This window comes from Podarcis liolepis (genome assembly GCF_965112155.1).
Source record: "Podarcis liolepis genome assembly, chromosome: 2".
In the NCBI taxonomy this organism is placed as follows: Eukaryota; Metazoa; Chordata; class Lepidosauria; order Squamata; family Lacertidae; genus Podarcis; species Podarcis liolepis.
Genome location: NC_139555.1, coordinates 8,439,818 through 8,462,806, shown reverse-complemented (window position 1 = coordinate 8,462,806; position 22,989 = coordinate 8,439,818). Strand labels below are relative to the sequence as shown.

General features: G+C 48.6%; 1 protein-coding gene across 4 annotated transcripts in view; it reads right to left on the bottom strand.

Annotated features, from left to right (window-relative positions):
• The window catches only part of AGAP2 (ArfGAP with GTPase domain, ankyrin repeat and PH domain 2), a 117,239-nt gene that overhangs the window by 68,997 nt on the left and 25,253 nt on the right, over window positions 1-22,989 (bottom strand). For 2 of the 4 annotated variants that reach the window (XM_083484361.1, XM_083484362.1), the window contains exon 1: window positions 2,343-4,080. The exons of the other annotated variants lie outside the window; for them this stretch is intronic. In XM_083484361.1, coding sequence (XP_083340487.1) covers window positions 2,343-3,975 — 1,633 coding nt within the window. In that variant the 5' untranslated portion in view covers window positions 3,976-4,080. Of the gene's footprint in view, window positions 1-2,342; window positions 4,081-22,989 lie in introns of those variants that run through there. 4 annotated transcript variants of the gene reach the window in all.

The window sequence follows — 22,989 nt, the reverse complement described above, 5'->3', positions numbered from 1 at the left end:
TCCACAGTAATGCCTGCACCAACCTTTCCCAACCTGGTGCTCTCTAGATATCTTGGACTGCAATGCCCATCAATCTTAACAACCAGGCTGATGGGCGTTTGAGAGTCCATACTACCTGGAGAGTACCATGTTGGAAGAGGTTGATTAGAGGAAGATGCTCTCCAGGGACTCAGGCAGAAGTCTTCCCCAGTCATTTGCTACCTGAACCTACTGGCTGGAGATGCCGGGATTGAAACTGCGACTTCTACTGCTGCGCTATGGCCCCTTCCTTAAAGGAACAGAAGGACAACGGGAGAAGAATGCAACTGGAGACCACGACAGAAATCAGAGAGACAGGCAAGAGACTCTGCCTCTTGTACAATGGAGCTTTCCGTTGAAGTACACTGGACAATGTGAAACTTATCTTCACAACCACGAGGGATAGCAAGCTGCTTTTTAAAAATAGAAAGAGACAGGCGCATGCACAACTGAGATTCTCAGGTCAAAATCCACAACAGGTATCAAATAATCACGCAGAACACATACCGGTTTCTATTAAAACTTCCACAACACCATATAGCTGTGTCCCACCATTCACATCCATATGGAATGCAGTCTGAATTTTCTGAAAACAGTAACAACAGTCGCCCCATCTTTACTTTCTATTACAGTGGTACCTCGGGTTACATACACTTCAGGTTACATACGCTTCAGGTTACAGACTCCGCTAACCCAGAAATAGTACCTTGGGTTAAGAACTTTGCTTCAGGATGAGAACAGAAATCGTGCTACGGCGGCGCGGCAGCAGCAGGAGGCCCCATTAGCTAAAGTGGTGCTTCAGGTTAAGAACGGACCTCCGGAACGAATTAAGTACTTAACCCGAGGTACCACTGTATATATTTAAATTCTTGTTGCCTGTTAGATTTTGTTGGATGCTGTTATCTCTTGCCTGGTAGGAAAGGGCAGAAAGAGGTACCCAGCTCCCCATACACTGTCAAACACAATTGCCAGTATCTCTACTTAATCATCTTTTATAGAACTCTAAGAATCCATTCCACACACACACACAGGTATGTGCGCACACCACACCTGCCTCCCATCCAATACTCATGAAGCAACCTGTAAAATCAGCAGAGTTCTTGTTCAGCACAGTGAGCAAGAGAACCATTTGCTGCAGAGGCTGATTACGCTCCTGCTCTGCACTTACTGCTTCTGCTTTGGTGGGGTCCAATTCGTTGTGCTGTAGAGGATGCAGAGATACCACCACCCCTTTCAGAGTTAGCCGAGCACCTCCTAGGTAATCCCTAAATCACAACCATTCATTACGACAAGGCTTTGGCACGTAACATGTAATGGGGGCGGGGAGAGAAAATATACGGGAAGCAGAACATTCTTGCATTTGAAAATTCGTCAACAGCTAGCCCAGGGATTTTGCTTCTTGAAGGGCTTCACAACCTGCACCACTACAGCGGTAGTTCCAAGACATCCTCAGGACTGAGATCCACCCTAAATGTTACCCCCTTCAGCATCTGGCTTGTTGACCACATAGTGGAAAAAGCCACTGGAGAAAGCGTCCTTACCAGCCTCCGCAGACACCCATTGGTGATAATATCATTTTTGTCACATTCCACCATAAGGGAGATATTGAGGTTGTGAATCCCATCACACACACACACACACACACACACACACACACACAGTTGGAGGAGCTGCTGCAGCAGCACATACCTGGGCTCACCCCTCCTCACCTAAGTGAACTGTTCCATTTTTGAGTACATACTCATTGGCTGCCATCACCTACCCATCACCGTGGCAACAAAGCTAAGCAGTCCAGAATCTCCTTTCCAGAGAAATTCCACGTTTCTCTCACAGGGTACACCCACCAGTGGTCTTGAGGGCCCACTCAGCCCAGACATATATCTTTGGAGTGAAATCTACAGAGGCGACTCTACAGAGTGGGTATAGGGAACCTGATGCCCTCTAGGTGTTGTTTGACTCCAGGACCCATCAGCCGGACCGGCACACCCAGTGGGCCAAGGATGATGGGAGGCAGAGCCTGGCAACATCTAGAGGGCCACATGTTCCTCAGCCTTGCTATAGAAGAAGTTGAGCAGAGGCCCATACAGATCTGTGGCTGCTCCATGCCAATTTTTCATTCCGGAGCTCCTTGCTGGAAAGAAACCAGCCTAGCATTCCCATCGCCACATCCCAAGGCAAATTTATTGGTGCCAACATCTTCCAAACCAGTAATGAAACACCTTCAGTCCTCAAGCCCATCTCCCATGTTCCACAGTCAAACCTCCACCCTCACCCATCCCTTCCATTCAGAGAGAGGCTGGGCCTCTTAGGCCCACTGTACTTACTGGGCAATTCACCCTTGGCCAGTTCGACGCTGAGCAGCTCCTTATGGCTAAGGCTCCAGCCGGGTCCAGGGTGGGTGGGAGTGGATGCCGGGCTCTTGGTGAAGATGCCGCTGATGAACTTGAGCATTTTACGGTCCCGGGTAGAGGCCCGACCACCCTCCCGGCCTCTCTTCAGCCCCACAGCTGCCTCTGAGGAGCAGGAGCCAGAAGAGGCCAGACTGCCCGGGCCATGGTTGAGGTCACTGTTGTCCAGAGTCTTGCTTTTGTTCTTGTGAGGGGATAGTTTTGCCCGGGATCCCCCTCTGGGGACCGTCTCCCCACTGCCCTTGACAGCTACCTTCATGCGTCCCTTGACTTCGCTCTCGGGCCACGACAGGCGGTTGGGGGTGGCCCCCTTGTGGCCCCCTTTGCCAGCCTTTGGCTCAGCACCCACCTTGGCCCCGCTGGTGGTCACTGTCTTGAAAGGCTTATTGGTGGCCAGGCGAAGGCGGCGGTTCCCAGCGGCCGGGTGAGGAGAGGAGGCTCCCGAGTGTGAGAAAGAAGATCCACCCACCCGGCCCACACTCATTTCCAGGGTCCCAGGCTCCGGGCCACCCCAGCTGGCATGGCTCACCAACATTCGGCGCCCTGGCGCTGCAGCACTGGAGGAGCAACTGGCAGTGGTGGGCGTTGGAACTGGCGACTCGTCCCCAGGCACCCCCAAGGTCTCCTTCAGCCCAGCCTTGGGAGGGATTGGAATCACCTCTGGCTTGGGGGGAATGGGGGGAACGACGGGGACCAAAATGGCTTTGGGTTTCGGAGCCACAGCTGGAGCTGCAGAAACCACAGTTACTTCAGGCTTGGCAGTTGCAGCTGGAGAAATGGCAGCCTCAACCTTAGGAGCGGTGGGCGAAAAGAGAACAGCTGGAGGCAGCTCAGGTTTGGGGGGGACAGTCGGGGCTATAGAAGGAACAGCCGGCTCAGGTTTGGGAGCCAGAGGTGGGGCGACAAAGGGCACAGCCAGTTCAGGTTTGGGGGCCAAAGGCGGGGCTACAAAGGGCACAGCTGGTTCAGATTTGGAGAGCGCAGCTGTCGCCGGCTTGGGGGGCACTGGAAGCTCAGGTTTGGGGGGCACCGCCGGAGCACCCAAAGACCCCAGCCCTTCGGGCTTTGGCGCAAGGGGTCTTCCTTCTGGGCTCATGGCGGCTTTGGCCTTGGGGTCCCACGGGCTCCCTCGGCCCGCGCTGCCCCTGGGCGGTGTCCACACGGAGCCCGGCCGCCCTGTGCCATCTGGAGACGGGGACGAGCTGGGCGTCCCGGGGCTGCTGGGCGAGAGCTGCAGCAGGTAGTCGGACGTGCTGGCGCTGCTGGTGCTGATCCAGAGCGCATCCTGCCGGTGGAAGATGCGCTCCTGCCTCTTGAGCTTGGCGGCCGCCGCTTCCTCGGCTTCCTTGCGGTCCTTCAGCCCGGAGGGATCCGCCGCGCAGGGCGACGAGACTCGCGCGGGGCCGCCGTCCCTGCCGTCGGGCACGACGCCCCCATCGCCGGCGCCCGCCTTGTCGTCGCCTTCTTGCTGCTGCACCGACTCGAGCTTGACCAGGGTCAGCGAGATCAGGTAGGTGGTCCGGCGCTGCAGGGTCGCCCCTCTGCTCATGAGTCTCTGCGGGAACCGCCGGCGGCGGCCACGCCGCTAACCAACATGGGCCACACGCTCCTGCTGCTGCTGCTGTTGCTGCCGCCGCCGCCCCCTTTGGATGGCACCGGTTGCCCGCCGCCGCCGCGCACCCCTAGCGCCCCCGCGCACAAAGGGCAGCTCGACTGGGCATCTCCCAAGCACGGCGATCCCGGGGAGCCCTTACCTGCTCCTCCGCAGCGCAGCGGCGGGCGGACAGGCGCGCATCTTCCGCCCAAGGAGGAGGAGGAAGAAGGGGCGGCGGAGAGGGGCTGGTCCTGGGTCGCTCACCGGAGGCGATCGCCCAAGCCGAGGCGGGGTGCGCGCTTCTCCCGAGCAGGCTGCGCAAGGCAGGGCGGCACGAGGAGATGGGTGGCTGTTCCCATGCAGACGAGCCGGAGCGCGGGCGGGTTCAGAGGCGGGCGGGGGGCGCGAATCGGCGAGCGGATCCCCCTTCGCGGTCTTGCCGCAACCTCGGCCGCCCCTCGGCGCGGAGCTCACGGCTCGGGCAAGGCGCCAGCAGCTCTGCTGCTCCCCCGCCGGGTCTTGGCGCTCGCAGCCCGCCTCCAAGGGCGCATCTCCGCCTTCCCGCCGCTGCCACCGGGTCCTGGCTGGAAATCCGCGCTCGCGTACCAGGAGGCCGCCTCTTCCCGCTCCCCCACCCGCTCCGCTGCGCCAATGCCCTCCTCCGAGCCTTCCTCCTTCTTCTTCGCCGCTGCCACCCCCCCTCCGCCGCCGCCTTCCTTCTGGCTTCTACTTTCTAATGCCTCTTTGGCGAGGTTATGGGCGCGCGTTTGGCGAGGTGCTCTTGCGCCAGCCTGGGCGACAGCAGCGGCTGGTGGCGAACCGGAATGCGGAGATCAAGGTGCTGGTGGGCGGGTGGGATCGTGGAAATCAAAAAAGCAGAGCTATGGCAGCGGCGGCGGCGGCGACGCCAAACCCCTTCGCCGACGGTTTCCGAAGGAGGGGAAAAGAGGAAGAAGCTACGGCCATTTGCTGTAGCCTACGGAGTTATAGGTGGGGGGGAGAATGAGAGAGAGGAGAATTAAAACGGGGTGGGGAAGGCAGATCCTGAGAATTCTCACATTGGGAATGCACAAGCCAAGAAGTGAAGGATTTCTGCAGGGGCACGTGGAAATCCCGGACTGGATCGCATGGAATCTAGCCCCGCGCACGCGCGCGCACACAAGACCTGAGAGACTGCCTGGCTCAGGGATTCATCAGGCACCCTTCCGGCGCTGGCGCATGGGGGGGATAAAACAGCCGCCGCCGCCGCCGCCACCCGCAGATGTTACATGTCGTGGGACTAAAATTAGCCCGCGCTGATTGGCTTCCTTAGTCTGCCCCAACGGACAAGGTCATCTGGCGACCCAGCTGGGAAGGCGCAACATCTGGAGGCTTAGGGGGATGATGCGGCTAATGTGCTCAAATCCCCACCTGCTGTGGGATAAGCATCCAGGTAATTCGAGAAGGGAAACGATGTTAAGGTGAGGCTGCAGGTGGAGTTACAGGTGGCTGCAATTGTCTTAACAAGCCTGCCTTTCTGGCCCGGCCACCACCCACCTGCACCTCCATCAACTGCTCCTCCCATTCATTTCCACAGAGGACATGCCTATGACTTAATCAAGCAGGAGTGACTGCTGCACGGTTTCGGTCATATGTTTCTGGGTTGTTGTTGTTCATTTAAAAAAGCACATCAATTATTATTATTAAATTTACATTTGTTGAGTGTGTGTGTGTGTGTGTGTGTATGTGTGTGTAGTCTCAAAGCAACTTAACAAAATACAGATAAAAATAAAAAAATGGCAAAATATGTAAATACAAAATTCTTTTAAAATGCTCATCCAACAGCACAATAAGAAGGACAAGTCCTATCCCACCCCACTAAAACATGAGCACCACAGCAGAGGCTGATTTAACTAGTAAAAGCCTGGGTAAATAGCAATGTCTTAGTCTGGTGCCTAAAAAACAGACCATGATGGCACCAGGCACATTTCCCAAGGGAAAGCATTCCACAAATTGGGGTGGGGGCACCACCGAGAAGGACAGTTCTCATGTGGCCACCCTTCCCATCTTCCTCAGCTGAGATACAAGGAGAAGGGCTTTGATGAAGGTGGTTCGTGCAGGGAGAGGCAGTCCTTGAGGTTCATATATTCAACCCCAAGGTTAGGAATGGCACAGAGCACAGAGAATCTCTGCCCAGTAAGTATGAAATCAAAGATGGGTGGCAAATTGTGACTCTCCAGGTATTGTGCAGCTAAAGCTCCCATCATCCCAAGATGATGAGCCACTGGTGTTGCCCATCAGATCTAAGGGCTGCTTGTTATACGTGTCCATTGGATGATGAAACTATGGCACTGGGTTATTTTTAGCATGGCAGCCAGCTTTGTGAATGTGCTGGCAAATCTTTTTAACATGTAGCAAGATCACAGCTCCCTATGTCCTAAAAGGGTGTTGAGATGCTAACTGACCTAGAACATATTTGAGACATACCGTATTTTTCGCTCCATAAGACGCACCAGACCACAAGACGCACCTAGTTTTTGGAGCAGGAAAACAAGAAAAAAAAATCTGAATCTCAGAAGCCAGAACAGCAAGAGGGATCGCTGCGCAGTGAAAGCAGCAATCACTCTTGCTGTTCTGGCTTCTGGGATAGCTGCACAGCCTGCATTCGCTCCATAAGACGCACACACATTTCCCCTTACTTTTTAGGAGGGGAAAAAGTGAGTCTTATAGAGTAAAAAATACGGTAATCTCAACACGCATGGGGGAAGTTGCAAAACTGACCACTTTTGCCAAAATTGGCATGAACATCATCATGCCTGAACGGGTCAAGTGAATTAGTGTGGTACAGTACAGGGACAAATGTGAAGGCAGAATCAAACTGTGGTTGGCAGTGGAGATGAAGGAGGTCAGGTTATGTGACAGCAAGTACCGCAGACCTGGTAATTCTATGGCAATTGAAGAAAGTGTTTGCTGGGGAAAAAATATTATTTCAAGGGGGAGGGGGAAGAATTGCCTTGACTAAATGCTTCACACACAGATGATCTAGAGTAATTTGCCACCTTCTAGTTTCATTCAGTCACTAATGCCTCTTCACCCATTGTCTTAACGTGGGGGGGGGGGATTGGGGTATGTCGCGTCATAATTCCAGGTGTCAAAAAGCAGCCTGCTGTCAATACAAGGTGGCCAAAATTTGCTGGTGTTTCAATTATAGGACACTGGCTCTTTGTGAACTACGCTGGCCTCCAGTCCATTTCCAGGCCCAGTTCAAAGTTATGTGGTTTTGTTCAAAGGCCTTCATGGCTTGGGACCAGGGTACCTGGAGGCTCTCTCCCAGTACATTTCCGAGCACAATTCAAAGTGTTGGTGTTGACCTTTAAAGCCCTAAACGGCCTTGGTCCTGTATACCTGAAGAAGCGTCTCCACCCCCATCGTTCAGCCCGGACACTGAGATCCAGCGCCGAGGGCCTTCTGGCGGTTCCCTCATTGTGAGAAGTGAGGTTACAGGGAACCAGACAGAGGGCCTTCTCGGTAGTGGCGCCCGGCCTTCACATGTCAAAGAGATAAACAACTACCTGACATTCAGAAGACATCTTAAGGCAGCCCTGTTCAGGGAAGTTTTTAATGTGTGACATTTTAGTGTATTTTTGGTCTCTGTGGAAGCCGCCCAGAGTGGCTGGGGAAACCCAGCCAGATGGGTGGGGTACAAATAACAAATTATTATTATTATTATTATTATTATTATTATTATTATTATTATCTCCTCTCCTGCCAGACATCTGGTACAATGTGCCCTAAGTACGCCCAGCAGCCTTCCCTCCATACACCATTGCCTCTCTAAGAAGACATGTGTGCACCCCCCTCAAAGAGCTTCTCAATGTGCTGGTCCAGCCAGTATTCTGATGTTGCCAGCAAAGGACCAATTAATGCTAATTGCACCTAAATATCCCAACTGAAGGCACCGTTGAAAATGATTCATATTCAGAAAGCAGCACATTCTGCGCTGGCTGCTTCCTTTCCAAAGTGCTGAGGGAGCATTTCTAGCCAACTGTACTTACATCACAGCACATAATCGCCACAGTTCTCTTACCTGGGTCACAAGCTGCCGTGCTGTGCTGCTATAGAAAGGTTTCACTTGCAGGCACCCACATGAAAGACCCGTGCTGCTTTTAAGAGCAGGTGTGCACAAGGAGTGGTAGAGACATGGTCATTCCGAGACCAAATTATCTCCCCTACGTGTGAAATTAATACCCAGACACAGAGAACTGGGCTCAGGTCTGCAAGGACGTATATCATATCTGCATGGACAGAAATCCACCAGTCAGTTCAGCAACAGCAGTGCACCAACGCAGAAGAAATTCACACAATCTCCATTGCACCCCGAGGCAGTAGGTATGTGTGAGTAACTAGGCTGTAGAGTTTGCACACAGACCAGTGGAATTGCACGCGAAATCTCTGTGTCAGCACTTGCACAGGGTCAGACATGTCCTCATCCCTAGGTTTTCTTCGTCACATCCATATTAATAATTGTGTATTAATCTTTGTAACCATCTTGATTGTAAAACTTGTACGAGGGTTAAAAAGGTTGTGCCATTCTGAATGGATTGTATTTTCCTTTGTTCCCAAATGCACGTGGAAAATTCCCACCTATTCTGTGCCTTCCCTTTGAACTCAGTCTGAGTTTTCCTCTCAAAAGCATCTGATTTACAGCACAATCCTAACCATTATTTATGAAATGTATATCCCACCACCCCTCCCAAAGGAACTCAGGGCAGGAAACACATGAGCAATAAAACAATACAATTAAAAATATCTTTAAAAATCCACCATTGAAACCATTAAAAACCATTCCCATTTACATGCAGGATGGGATAAAGATATTGAAACGCTTGTTGAAATGTCCTACTGAATCCACTAGGGCATAAAAGGATAATCATAATAATCACAATAATTTCAGTTTCTTAGCCACCTTTTACTGTAAGGTTGCATGGAAGTTTGCAGCAATAAAAAACCCCACAATATTAAAAATTGTTTAAAACAAAGTGCAGTCTCAGTGATCATGGTGACACTAATTATGTAATCAAGATTCCTAAATGTAATTTCCCTTTTCTGGGACAAGCTCAGGATCCAACCCTTATATAATGCCCATTGTTATTGAGACGGTCAAAAGGGTTTTGGAGATGGTTTCACTTCACCATTATGGGGATTCTTCCTAGGATGAGGAAGGAGTCCTTACAGACACCTGCAGGGTCATTGTCTTGGCTGACTATTATTGGATGCATCCAGCTTTCTCCTGCTAGGTGGCTATACAGGTCTGTTTTTGCACTGTACAGCGCAAACTAAGAAGACTCAATTTTTAACCTCAAAGAATCCTAATTCCTTTTTTAATGTACAGAAGCTGGGTCCGCCAGAGTACTAATTGCTGAGAGGCAAACAAAGGGGGAGTGTTGCTGTCTTCCTGCCATAGATGTAAGTCTCCAGTGACTGACCATCACTGAAACTGTAACAGGGTACAAGTCAGTGTGATGTGTTTAAAACAGGTTATCATGTCGTCGTCGTCATCAATACTCTACATGCTCATAGCAGCCCTGGGATACATGTCATTACTGTTATTGCCGCAAGTGTAGTGCAACCATTGAGGCCTGTCTGTGGAATATAACACCAAGACCTAGTTCAATCTTACCCACCACTGTGATACCAACCAACCAACCAAACTACCATCCCTTCTTTTATTATCTTAATTTATTACACCTTAAGGTCCCAGGGTGGGTTATAACAATTTAAAATACAGTGGTACCTCGGTTTTTGAACATCTCCATTGATGAACGTTTCAGTTTTCGAACGCCATAAACCTGGAAGTAAATGCTTCCGTTTTTGAACGCGCCTCGGAAGTCGAACTTGCGAGGCGGCTTTGGCTGAGTGCAAGATCCTGTCGGCTGTTGAGTCCTGTTGGCTGGGAAATCGCGCCTTGGTTTTCGAACGTTTCAGAACTCGAACGGTTTTCCGGAATGGATTACATTCGAAAACCGAGGTACCACTGTAGTTTTGAAACTCTCATGAGCAGTGAGTCTCTCATGAGCAGTGACTACATTATTACATGAGCACTGTTCCACAGCATTTGATATTTTCATTTACATAGATTCATTCGAAATAAGATGGGTTTATGAAGCATACTATATCCACCCACCACGTTGATGAAGAATTCTACGAAACAGTAGTCAATATCCGGAATTACTGTTCAGTGTTTGACATCATTGTTGAATACACAAAGCTTCACAGTTTGTCTTCCACTGTACAAAGTTTGGTACCTCGATTCCTTTAAAGATTTTCAGAGACTTTGAGTCTAAAGATTTCATTCTGAACTTTTTATGATTTGAAGGAATTCTATAGATTGTCTATTATGTATGTATATGGTCATCGTGTTGCCTAGACATTGCTGACAGTCTCTCATGAGAGACAACTGAAAGAGCCTCCTCAGAGCAGCCCACTCCTTTCTTCACAATGGCTGGCTACTTCAAGCCAATTTGTGCATGTCAGCCTCCTGGCCATTGCCTCATAAGGTGGCTATGTGTCCCGCTTTACAGTGGACAGCGTTACATTTGAAAGTGCCCTCTCTTTGAAAAGCCGTCCCAGTCTCAGTCTAATTCAAAGATAAGGATTCCAAGGAAGGTAGCTTGAAGTTGCCTGTCAACAGTTTGGCACCTGGGTAGCAGACCAAACAGGTCCAGTGGTCACTTGGTCAAAGTCTTTCCCAATATAATGAGATGTATTGTACTTCTGTTTAAGTTATAGTATTTCTAAATGGATGTCTATGCATAGAATATACTGTATACACATCTTATGCAAATCTGCGTCCTTTTTTAAACAATGCATTTCCTCTGCTTTGGCGACACAGAAATTGTCAGTCCTAATCTTGGGCCTTCTTCAGAGCCTCCAGATCTTGATCTGAGAGCACCCACCCTGTGCTTAGTCCTCAGCTAACTAAGACAAACAAGCCAACACACTGAACCACATTTACTGGGAAGCAACAGATTGTTCCGTATGAACCAGACTGTGACTAGCATTCAGCGGCCCTTTTTGTTTCACGACAAGCCAGATTTTTCACGAGCACTTTGTGTGCTGCTAACTGGAACCTTTTGAAATCCCAGTCTGTAGATTGCAGATGGAACTATGAAACACAATATGAGAAACCCTTTTTAAATCTTAACTGGGAGTTAGTAAATGAATAAATAAATAAGCAATGAAATAAATAAATAGCAAGCAAACAAATAGCCACTCTGCAAAGAGCTCCCTGCCAGTCACGCTTTATCTTGGTTATTTCCATCACTCCTATCCTTGTCAAATCCGACTGCTTCTTTCTGAGTCAGAGAAGCTAACAAAAATATGTCTTTGATTTTTTTTTAAATCCCTACATTTTGTTGTTATAGCAACCAAAGCTCTGAAAATGTAGGAAAACAGCAGGAATAATTAAACTAAGCAGTGAAATCAGCATTAATGGGAACAGTCAAATGTACCTCAATTCCAAGTTCATCAAAGGAGGAAGGATGTGCAAGAGTGGTGGTGGGGAAGGGGCTGGAAACGAGAGGACCAACTTGAATAAAATATTGGGGGGGGGCAAGTAAACCCCCACCCCACATAATCAATCACAAGACATAGCTCATGCATACCATTTGAATGACAATGCCCATCGACTTGGGCTCAGATATTTTATTGGGGGAGTGAAGGGGTCTTGGTCCCTAGGAGTTGGCTCTTATGGCTGGAAAGATTATGAATACCCCAAAAGAAAGGCTGAGATAGGCTCATGGAAAGGATAAGAGGCAGCTACAATTGCAGGGAATCTCCTTCCTTTAAAGTGCCAAAAGGAGAGAGAGATGTACCAGTAGAGTAACTGAGATTACACCTGAGATTACACCAGAGATTCCTCTAAAACAATTACATAAATGAATAATTTAGCAAACCCATGCGTCCTTCTTTACAGAGGACCATCCTCTCTTTGAAGGGCTGTCAGAGGAGGGCCTTCTGGTCCAAGTCCAGTTTGAAGATAAAGAACATGAGAAAGGGAGACCAGCGAGGGCTTTCATAATTGCCCCTCAACTGTCAGTTGGCAGCACCTGGAGAAGCTGACTGAGCAGCCATACAAATAACTCGATCCCAGCCTTCCCCACTATGGTGAGATGCATTCTATTTTGATCTCAATTAAAGTGATTGCTTCTAAATGTATATCTGTGCAACTAAATTAACATATCCAGACCCATGTCCTCTTTTGTGCCGATACACAAGTGACCTCCCTAACCTGTATCAGTTTCACTGGCTGGAGATTGGGTGGGTGGCTTTTAACAGATGTAGTTTGGGCTTCACTTCATTCTAGGATGGGAAGGTGGGAGCCAGATTATAGCAGATGGCAATTCTATTCCACTGACTGTAATAAGCGCAATCTGATGTATTCATTTCCACTGAGGATCTGTCGCAATGGCCAATTTACACTTTCTTGGATTTTCTAGCTCTTTTCAGAGACATACAATGTAGTTTTATCTTGTTAACCACCCTGAGGTCTTACGATGAAGCGGTATATAATATACATATAATAAATAATACAAAAAGGAGGGCATTTATTCTGCTTACTTGGGTGTAGAGGAACATCAAGCAACATATATTTCCACCAATGGTTCCCATGTCCTCTATATTGGGCATACGCAATAAACACTTATGAGTTGCTGAGAGTTGGACAGGGGGCAGGCTGATATAGTGCAAGCACAAGTCCTAGCAGGTGGGGGAATAATGGTATGGGGAGGAAGCTTTGAGTTCCTATATAGGATACTCCAAGAAATTAGGGATGCTACTTGGTCCATGGCTGCCATTAGTGCAATACTGAACTTCCTCTAGAGACGGGTAGAATTCCAATTGGTGCCAAAGAAGGATAGAATTTTCTTTATGTATGCTACAACAGCAGCAAGAATACTCATCGCAAAGTATTGGAAGACACAAGATCTACCCACTTTGGAAGAATGGCAGATGAAGGTGATGGACTATATGGAACTGGCAGAAATGACTGGCAGAATCCGAGACCAGGGAGAAGAGTCGGTGGAAGAAGACTGGAAGAAGTTTAAAGATTATCTAAAGAAATATTGTAAAATTAATGAATGTTAGTATGATGTTGGATAGAAACTAAGTGGTCTTTAGCTGTAACGTTATAAGGGAATAAGAGAAAATGGTTATTAATAGGTAAAAATTTAATGTCACAATATTTTAAAATTGAAGTCTAAGATGAATAAAGGGGGGAGGGATTTGCTGAACTAACAATCTGAACCAGAATACAGAAAAGGGAGGTGGGAGGAGGTCCGGGAAATAAGCAAATGAAAAATATGTGATGGAAAGATTGAATTGTTTTTAACTATTTTTATTTTGTATTTTTCTTTTTGTTTTGTAATTTTTTGAAAATCTTAATAAATATCTTATAAAAAAAATAAAATAAAATAGAGACGGGTGGAATTCAATGTCATGCTATGATGAATGTTCCATTGGCATAAGGATTGCCGCTTGCCAGTCAGAATGATCCCCTCACACTCTGTTCTAGGGCCGCCCCAGAGCCAATTTCAGGGGGTGCAGGGGGCCCACAGAGGGAGGAGATGCCCATGGCTACCCCCAAAGAATCCTGGAAACTGTAATTTCTTAAGGGTGCTGGAAACGGCAGCTTTGGGAGGGGAAAGCTACAGCTGAAATGCATTGAAATTAATTACGCCATTAATTACTTTAGTTTTGGCCGCAGGGAATAGGAAAACAAATAATGTAGGTTTCAGCCGCCGTCAAACTGTAGCAGACTGGAAACCGCTGATTGCGACAAACGGATGCAGGACCGGACAGAAACCGCTGCCTCCTTACATCCCTGCCTCCCCACGATGTTTTGGAGGGCATAAAAAGCGCTGTAAAGCTCTTGGTGTATTGTAAATGCGACATATAATCATCACAATGTCATAATGGGCATCCTATATTTTTGAACCTCATCACTTCACAGGAAGGTTTTCCGGAACAAGCACTTTGTATAGCGCTAATTTGAAATGGAAATCCAGCAGCCCTGGCTGAAAGCTCAAAAGGATAACTGTAGGGTTTCCCGTTGCAAGCCCTTGTTAGGGAATACCTTTTGCTGGTCAGCAGGTGTGCTTTGCAAGCTTACAAGCCCAGGCATCCAAACGGCTCATGCGGGCCCACAAAGCCTTGCAAACAAAATCCCAGCAGCTCTCACAGATCCAGCTGCTGCCATCTCTTTCTTTAATGCCAGGGCTAGCTGGGAGGGGCTGCCTGAAAGAGGCATCCTCCGAATCCTGTGGGCTGCATTGGCACCAGCACTAAAAATCCACAGCTGAACCTGGGGACTGTTGGCCCTTTTCAAAGTAGCTCTTTGTTCCAAGGCAGCCATTAGTTTCAGCAGGCAGCTGAGGGATGTGACAGCTTACTGCCCAATCCACATCCCAACAAAATCAAAGGATGCGATTTTAAGCCAGTTGAGGCTCATTTGATTCAATTGAATCACATACCCTTGTAGCCCAAATTAATGGATATCAGGCCTTAACATGAGGCAAGATTCAGCCTAGCAACCTGTTTTTCAATGCCAGGATCTGGAACGAAGAGTACAGCTGTCCTTATTTGTTAATTTACGTACTGCCAAAACTCTAATGGGAAGAGCACCTTCAAACCTGCACAGAGTGCAGTTCTCTCACTAGTAAGTGTCCACCCACCCAGATCTGGAATCAGTGGGCAGGGATTCTAGGTCAGTGGGTGTGGTTTTCAGGGAGCCTTTTCAAAAATAATAATATTTAACCACTGATGGCTACTCCCCATTAATTTCATGCTTACCCAATCACCAATTCCCACTTCATACCATAAGTACACATCGCACCACCGGTTGTGATTACAACAGAGGATTAGAGATTAAGCGTAATCTGTATTGTAATATTGAATGGGTACCCTGGCACTTCTTACTGGGTCTGACAATTTTCAGCCCTGCTGAAAAGAGCTAAATCACATCCACACCATACATTGAAAATACTCTTACACCACTTTAAACAGCCATGGCTCCTGCCAAAGAATCTTGGGAAGTGTTGTTTGTTAAGACTACTTGAGAGTTGCCAGGAGACCCGTTGCTGAGCTGCAGTTCCCAGCACCCTTAACAAACTACATTTCCCAGGATTCTTGTTGGTGGTGGGAGCCATGACTGTTAAAGTTGTATAAGAATGTTTTAAATGCACAGTGTGGTTGTGAACTAATTTCTTTCCCTATAACCTTGAAGGCACAGTTTTAACATGCAGAATGATGGGGATCTTTGTACTGTACAAAAGTAAGGCATTATTCTACACACACACACACAAAAAAAAAAACACCCCAAAAAAAGAAGACTCGGTACTTGAAATCAGTGGCGTAGCGTGGGGGGTGCGGGGGGGCCGGCCGCACCGGGCGCAACATCTGGGGGTTAGGGTTAGGGGGCGAAAATCCATGGGTTAGGGGGCGCAAATTACTTGCCTTGCCCCGGGTGCTGACAACCCACGCTACGCCACTGCTTGAAATGCTTTCAACAGGTACTGGTTACTTAGGATTTGCAACTGAGTGTACACAGCAGGGAGCTGAAGCTAACCCTAGTTCATTCATGAGGGTCCATATATAGTACACATACATGTTGGCAAAATGTGCTTGCCTCATTCCTTTGTGTTTGGGTGAACTAGAAATCTGGTGGCCGACCAGGGTTACTGCTGATCACCTGTAAAGTGTCAGAGATGGCAGTTTAGAAAGGAGAACCCATCCTAGGCCTGCTCTTTTCCTCCACACTGTTTCCGCCAACTAGAGTTCCCAGATCTATGTTAGCTACAACTGAGGGAGAGCAGGAGAGAAATGGCAGGTAGGAAAGGGTTAATCATCCTCTCCCGCTGTTGCTTCTCCATTCCAAATTGAGGGAGCCCCCACTCCCCCCCCCCAAAAAAAAGTTCTCCTGCTGCTCTGCATCAAACCAGGTTCCTAGACTAGGATCTGCCACAGACTGTTTTGTTCAGTCCTGGAGAACATGATGTATGAAGCAGCCCATAGGCTCCAGAAGCATAGCTTGCTTGGCTTGCTCACTGTTACTTTGGGGATAATAACCCACATTTAGTGAGTGTTACAGGAAACCCAAATAGTAATATAACACATTACACCATGTTCTGGAAAAACCTTGGCACGTTGGGTTGAACCTGGAAGTGGCACCATGATTTTGAACTGTCTCCAGGTTTGGCCCTATCGCCAGACAGCATAAGGTGGTTGCTTCAAGCTATTGGTTTGGGGTTTTATGAAAACAAAGCAAACTCATAATTACCATATTTTTCACTCTATAAGATGCACCAGACCACAAGACGCACCTAGTTTTTGGAGGAGGAAAACAAGAAAAAAAATATTCTGAATCTCAGAAGCCAGAACAGCAAGAGGGATCGCCGCGCAGTGAAAGCAGCGATCCCTCTTGCTGTTCTGGCTTCTGGGATAGCTGTGCAGCCTGCATTCGCTCCATAAGACGCACACACATTTCCCCTTACTTTTTAGGAGGGAAACAGTGAGTCTTATAGAGCAAAAAACTTGGTATTTAACAAATTACGATGGTGTTTTCACTCCCAGGGAGAGGGACTCACAGGGTTTCCCGCCACAGGTGCCAAAATCACTTGGTTGGCCTTGGGCACAATGCCTCAGGCAACAAAATGTCTCAGGTTGGCCCTGGCTGTCTCCTTCCAAGCACTTGCAGGGCCAGTCACACAGAAGCTCCCCAGTAAGAAGCTGCCTTATTCCACATCTGACCATTGGTCATCTTGCTCAATATTGTCAGCACTGGCAGCCGTGTTGTCAGGCGGAGAATTCCCCCAGCCAGCCCAGGAGAGCTGCTGTCAGGGACTGAACCAGTGCCCCTTCCATAGAATCATAGACTCATAGAATCATAGAGTTGGAAGAGACCACAAGGGCCATCGAGTCCAACCCCCTGCCAAGCAGGAAACACCATCAGAGCACTCCTGACATATGGTTGTCAAGCCTCTGCTTAAAGACCTCCAAAGTAGGAGACTCCACCACACTCCTTGGCAGCAAATTCCACTGTCAAACAGCTCTTACTGTCAGGAAGTTCTTCCTAAGGTTTAGGTGGAATCTTCTTTCTTGTAGTTTGGATCCATTGCTCCGTGTCCGCTTCTCTGGAGCAGCAGAAAACAACCTTTCTCCCTCCTCTATGTGACATCCTTTTATATATTTGAACATGGCTATCATATCACCCCTTAACCTCTTCTCCAGGCTAAACATGCCCAGCTCCCTTATGAGGAATGAACCGTTCCTCATAAGGCATTGTTTCCCCTCAAGTTGCGTGAATCAGCCTTTATATAAAGCACAGGCACAGCTGGTTCACTTCATTTCTCAAGTGCCGATCAACATGTCATTCTAGAGGTGGGTTCTTGTCGCTACATCTGCTAATTTCCCTCAGCCCCTGACTCACGATGCCGCTGCAATGCAATTCCTGACTAGGAGCTAACTTTCCTCCATCCTGTCGCTGCCTCTCAAGACACATATCTATATACCAACGAGGACGGGTGTGCAGATGCGCTATCAAGACACTTACCAGTGTCATGGAGATATGAATGATTCAGGGCTCAAATTAAAGCAGGGAATGCGAACGTTTGCCAAAAGCCAGGGGGGAAATGCTGGCGCTGGCAAGCTCCTGACTTCATAGTGGAACAGAACATGCATGCTGTAGCCACAGAAAAGCATTGCAGAGCAACTTGTTTGGGGATGTGATCACCAGCATCACCTCCTTGTCACTCTGGCACCTTGGAAAGGGAAACATTTTCTTCCCCAAAGGGTGAAAGCAAGACAGCAGGAACAGGGCACCCAGGAAGAATGAAATGGGCTCTCAGGTGGCCACTAGCCAAAATGGAAACAAGCTAGTGAGCTTTCTTATCGTTTTTGTAGGTCTTCCAACTTGTACTCTCCATTTTCTTTCTGACGGAATGGAAGGTTCTTTTCTCTTTAATATGACTGATCTCTAATCCTGCTGGGAGATATGGGTGCAAATTAGCCCTTTAACCGTTCATCTCCCCCTTTTCCAACAAACCAAGCAGCTTTTTTTTAAAAAAAACCTCCTCTTTGAATATACTATTTATAGCTCCATGCCTCCCTCACTCATCTTCTGAACATTCACACACACACATATGCACACATACAGCCAGCACAATGGAATTAGGAGGCAGTGCAACTGTGTATAAAATAGAAACATTCCTCCTGCTCCCCTCTCCCCAGGCTAGGCTACACGCCAATCATTCTGCTTGCTCTGCAAGCCCATCTTGCAGTTGCAGGACCGGATTTCTGACCCTAACATTGGACATTTTGCAAATGAGAAAAATCTGCATTCTGCGTTACATTCATACCAAACATTGCGGTTTGTTTGTTTCAAATAGTCATTGGGAATTATTTGACAAGAACTGTGGCAGAGAGGGGAGCTAAATGGCACGCTGGGCGGCTATTTAGGAATGTTTAGAGTTGAAGGGAAAGGACTGAAGGTGCATTGCAGTGGCTAAGGAAATGTGCAGAGCAAAGACATGTTACTCATTGGCCTATACTCCTAACACCCAGATCCACCGTTGTGTTTCATGTGTATACACAACAGACGGTGCCAAGAGTAATCTGCCTATAAGGACAGTCTTAATCCTTTGGTGCTGCCAGCTCCCCTTTAAAAACTGTTGCCATGCACAAGCTGATCAGAAACCTGCAAAACAGGGGGCTGGGTATGATGAGAGCAGCAGCGGCAACCTCTCTTTGTAGGGAGGAGCTGCTCTTAAATCCCCTCAAATGCTTATATCTTCAACATGCTTGACTGCAAAGCATACGTTGCTTCAATGCTCAGAGCCCTTTAGCACTGAGGAGGTGTTGCTTTTCTGCAACCATCTGGATTTAAAATGGAAGATCCACACAGCACTTAACACAGCACCGTATTATCTAGCGTTGCTCACCCAAGTGGCCAAGATCTTTCCACATACAACCTTTGTGGGCCCGTGAAGATATCTGCAAGCCGGAGATACTGATGTGGACACCACATGTGCACCTAACGCTCCTCACCTGAGCTGAAACCCCCAACCCCATATCACCCCAGGCTGCAATTAGCCTTGAAACTATTTTGTTATACTGGGGGGAAAAAGTCTTATATTGGCCAAAAGAGGTTCTGTTCAGCAGAGGGAAAGGCAGGGGGACAGGTCCCCGCAGGTGTCAGGAAAGGCGTCTACATGGGACTGCCCTTGAAGCTGACCCAGAAACTCCATCGGGTGCGGAATGCCGTTACGAGGCTCCTTATGGGGTCCTTGCTGCAGGACCACATTCATCCAGTGCTATACCAGCTGCACTGGCTCCTGGTGGAGTACAGGGTCAGGTTTAAGGTGCTGGTTTTAACCTTTAAAGCCCTATATGGCCTAGGGCCCTCGAACCTACGGGACCACCCCTCCTGGTATGCCCCACAGAGGACCTTACAGTCCGCAAATAATAATATCTTGGAGGTCCCGGGCCACAAGGAGGTTAAACGGGCTTCAACCAGGGCAAAGGCCTTTTCAGCTCTGGAGCCAGCCTGGTGGAACACTCTATCGCAGGAGACCAGGGCCTTGCGGGACTTGACATTTTTCCGCGGGGCCTGCAAGACAGAGTTGCTCCACCTGGTCTTCGGTCTGGGCCCAGTTTGACCCCCACCCCTCTATGGGACCTTGTAAGTTACCTCTTTGGCCCTTTTATCAGCTCATGTGGGACCAACATGGATAGCTGGCCCTGATAAATACTTGAGGTTCCCGACCCCTATGGTTGTAACTCATGGGCAATCATTTGATTTTATCCTGATTCTAATTTTTAAGCTGCATTTTAATCAATTGTTTGTGGTTTAATGTATTTGATATTTGATGTTAGCCGCCCTGAGTCTGGTCTTGGCTGGGGAGGGCGGGGTATAAATAAAAATTAACTTACTTACTCTGAGGGCACATGTGTGTCTGTGGGGGCCACATTGTTGACCTATGTTCTGTTGCTTTTTGCAAGTCTGATATATCAAAAAACGTGTTTCTCAAAAATAATTTTTAAAAATTTGGCCTTGCACACATGTAGATAAATACCTGGGCGCATGCTCACAATGGACCTCAGGTTTCCAGAAACTCATGGAGGCTGGGGAAATATTAGTTAAGGGGAGTGGACACCAAGACAAAGTGAAAATGCATGCCATCAAGCACCACCCATTAAAATCTGGAAGGGAAATGCAGAGAAAGAGTTGAATGAAAGTGCTTGTGTGCGGATGAGAGTGCACAAAAGTGCACCTGAATAAAATGGACCTGTGCGACCTGCTCTGGTGTTTAAACAGCCTGCATCAAGAAAAGCTGAATTGTGCAACCAGTATAAAGCACACAAAATTAGCACACTTATTTGGCACAACTTGTTCAGCTTATTTAACCATAGTGAAGGGCAGGGAAGTCCACATGGCAATAACAGAGGGCTGCCCTGCCCCCACCTTTCCTGGTTTCTCACAAAGCCATTTCCGTCTCGAAGGAAATGGGGTTGCGGGCTTGCTCCACCCACTCCCGCGCGGGGGCTGGCTTTTCCCCCGCGCGAGAACAGGGAATCCCCGGGCGTGTCCTGAACCGGCCAGCCTATTGGCTGGCTGGGGAGGCGGGACCTGGCCTATTTAAGGCCAGGCACGCCCGGGGATCGCCCTCTTTCCACCTGGACGCCAGAGAGGTTTTTTCCCATCCCACCCACCCGTAGGTTTAGCTAGTCTTGGCCTTGCTATGGACTTCGGTTGGTCGCCGCAAGGGGCCTGGTAGGAATTTTTCCAAGTTGGCGCACTTCATGCCTTTTGGTTTTTTCGCCTACCTTGTAGCAAACGTCACAACTTCTCCGGTGTTGGCGGTTAGGCATTGGCAGGGGGAATTGTTTCGGAAATGAGAGGGGGGGAAGGAAGCGCCATCACCTTCCCCCAAATAAAGGGGTAGTCCGGTAGAGGACTCCGGGGGGCGTTGCCTTGTCCGAAACCTACGGAGGTAAGGGCCGCCGGCACGCCCCCGAGCGGTGACACCCGTGGGATCCTAGTTGGCGTACTTCAACAGGACCCCCCACGGTTTGTGGACAACCCTCCCGGTCACCATGCCGGGTAGTCAATAGGAGCCAATGCCTAAAGCCAATACCTTTCATTCCTGTAATCAATAAAGTTGTGGCCTTTTTATGCCCATTAACCTAAAATATTGTGTCCCGTGTCTTCATTTCACAATGGGGGGGGGGGGAGTATTGCCACGCAATTCAACTTTCACACTAACCTTGCCCCCTTAAGCACTGGGGATTTATGAAAGCTTAGAGCATTGGGGATGCTGAACTCTGCATCCAGTACCATTATTTGCACCTGCATGTTGCGAAATCAGGATTCTGAATACATATAGCAAGTCATGATATACGTGCCACGTCCTCTCCCAGTACTGCAATTTATATGGGTGCCATTGCATGAGCTGGTCATGTATCAACACTTAGATGGTGTTCTTTCTCCCATTTCCAACTCTCTTTTGGCAGAGGAACGCACAGAGGAATAGCCCAGTTCTTCCATTTTTCTCCTTTAGACACTGATCTCCCGCAATATTCAGCAATGCAGAAACATGCCATACTAGGAGGATGGTTGAGGAATGGCACCCTGCATCACAGTGATAGTGCTGCTGGAGTCTCCATAGCGACGCACCCACATTGTCCCAGCTTCCTGCTGGCTTCATCATCTTTTTCCAACCCCCGCTAGAGCCCAGAAAAAGGGTCCCCCTGTGAAGAAATGCCCAGGGTAGAATTAGCCATCAGCTATGGAAGCTTGAAACCCAGAAGACGACCTGAAGGCATCTGATAAGCTTCAACGGCTGAAGTTAAGGAGCCGCATTAGAAGCTAAGGATCTGCATTAAGAAGACTGTTTGCAAAGAACATGTGAAGTGCTCTTCAGCTCCTTGGAGGAAGAGCCACATATAGTAAATTAAAACGGAAAATACAACCATGTCTATCTCAGTACCAAACTACCCAAAAGCAAAACGGAAAGCCACCATTAATGCAAACCAGACTTCACTGACTTGGTCTCTTCAGCTGTTTTGGACTACAACTCTCATCAGAGGTCTGCTTGCTTGATTTTGGAAGAGTTCCCTCTCCCACGCCAGTCCCAGCCTCCCCCAACCCACACTGCTCAGCAGGCCAGCCCTGCACCCTTCTGGAGTGACTTTCCAGCCATGGAGGCAGGTCCATTAGGGTGGACAGGGCACTGCCCCACCAACCTCTGCTTGCCCTCAGCCAGGTCCAACCTGCCTGCCTCCTTACATACAACCGGTCCAGGTGGAGGCACTGCCCGGGGGCAGCTTCCTCCATCCTCAGTGTTGACCTTCTACAACTCAGCAAAGAGGAGGGTGGGGACAAAGCTAGAACTGGTTGGCTTCACCCCGGGCGCATTTTTCTGGGTGCATGCTGCTCCCGCTGCCCACCCTGAGCCGCTTTAGGAGACCTTGCAAAGTCGCAAGTTCTCGCAAACAGAGACTGGGAGGGAGTTTTGAAGCAGGGTTTAATTTGCTGCGGAGACAGAGAGTGCAGATTCTGATGTTTGACTAAAAGACACACCCAGAAGCCTTGCTTCATCTCTGAAGCATTTGGTCTGGTATTTGTGGTAACCATGGAAAGGGAAGTTACTTTGAACACACACAGATTTGCTTTCCTTGCCAAACAGCCTGCAGGTTCAAGAGAAAAACCACGTGTAAGCTGTCCATGACTCACATTCCACCATGGTGTGGCTGATTCTCTAGGAACGGTGAAAGGTATGGAAATTCTTGCTGTGCAACCTTACAGACAGATGTGAGCAGGCAGACTCTCTGGGACTGAGGTTGCCCCCTTTCGAAGAGAAACTCTCCACCCAGAAATTGTCTGTCATGGATGCTTTAGCTGAGATTCCTGCATTCCTTGCAGGGGTTTGGACTGGA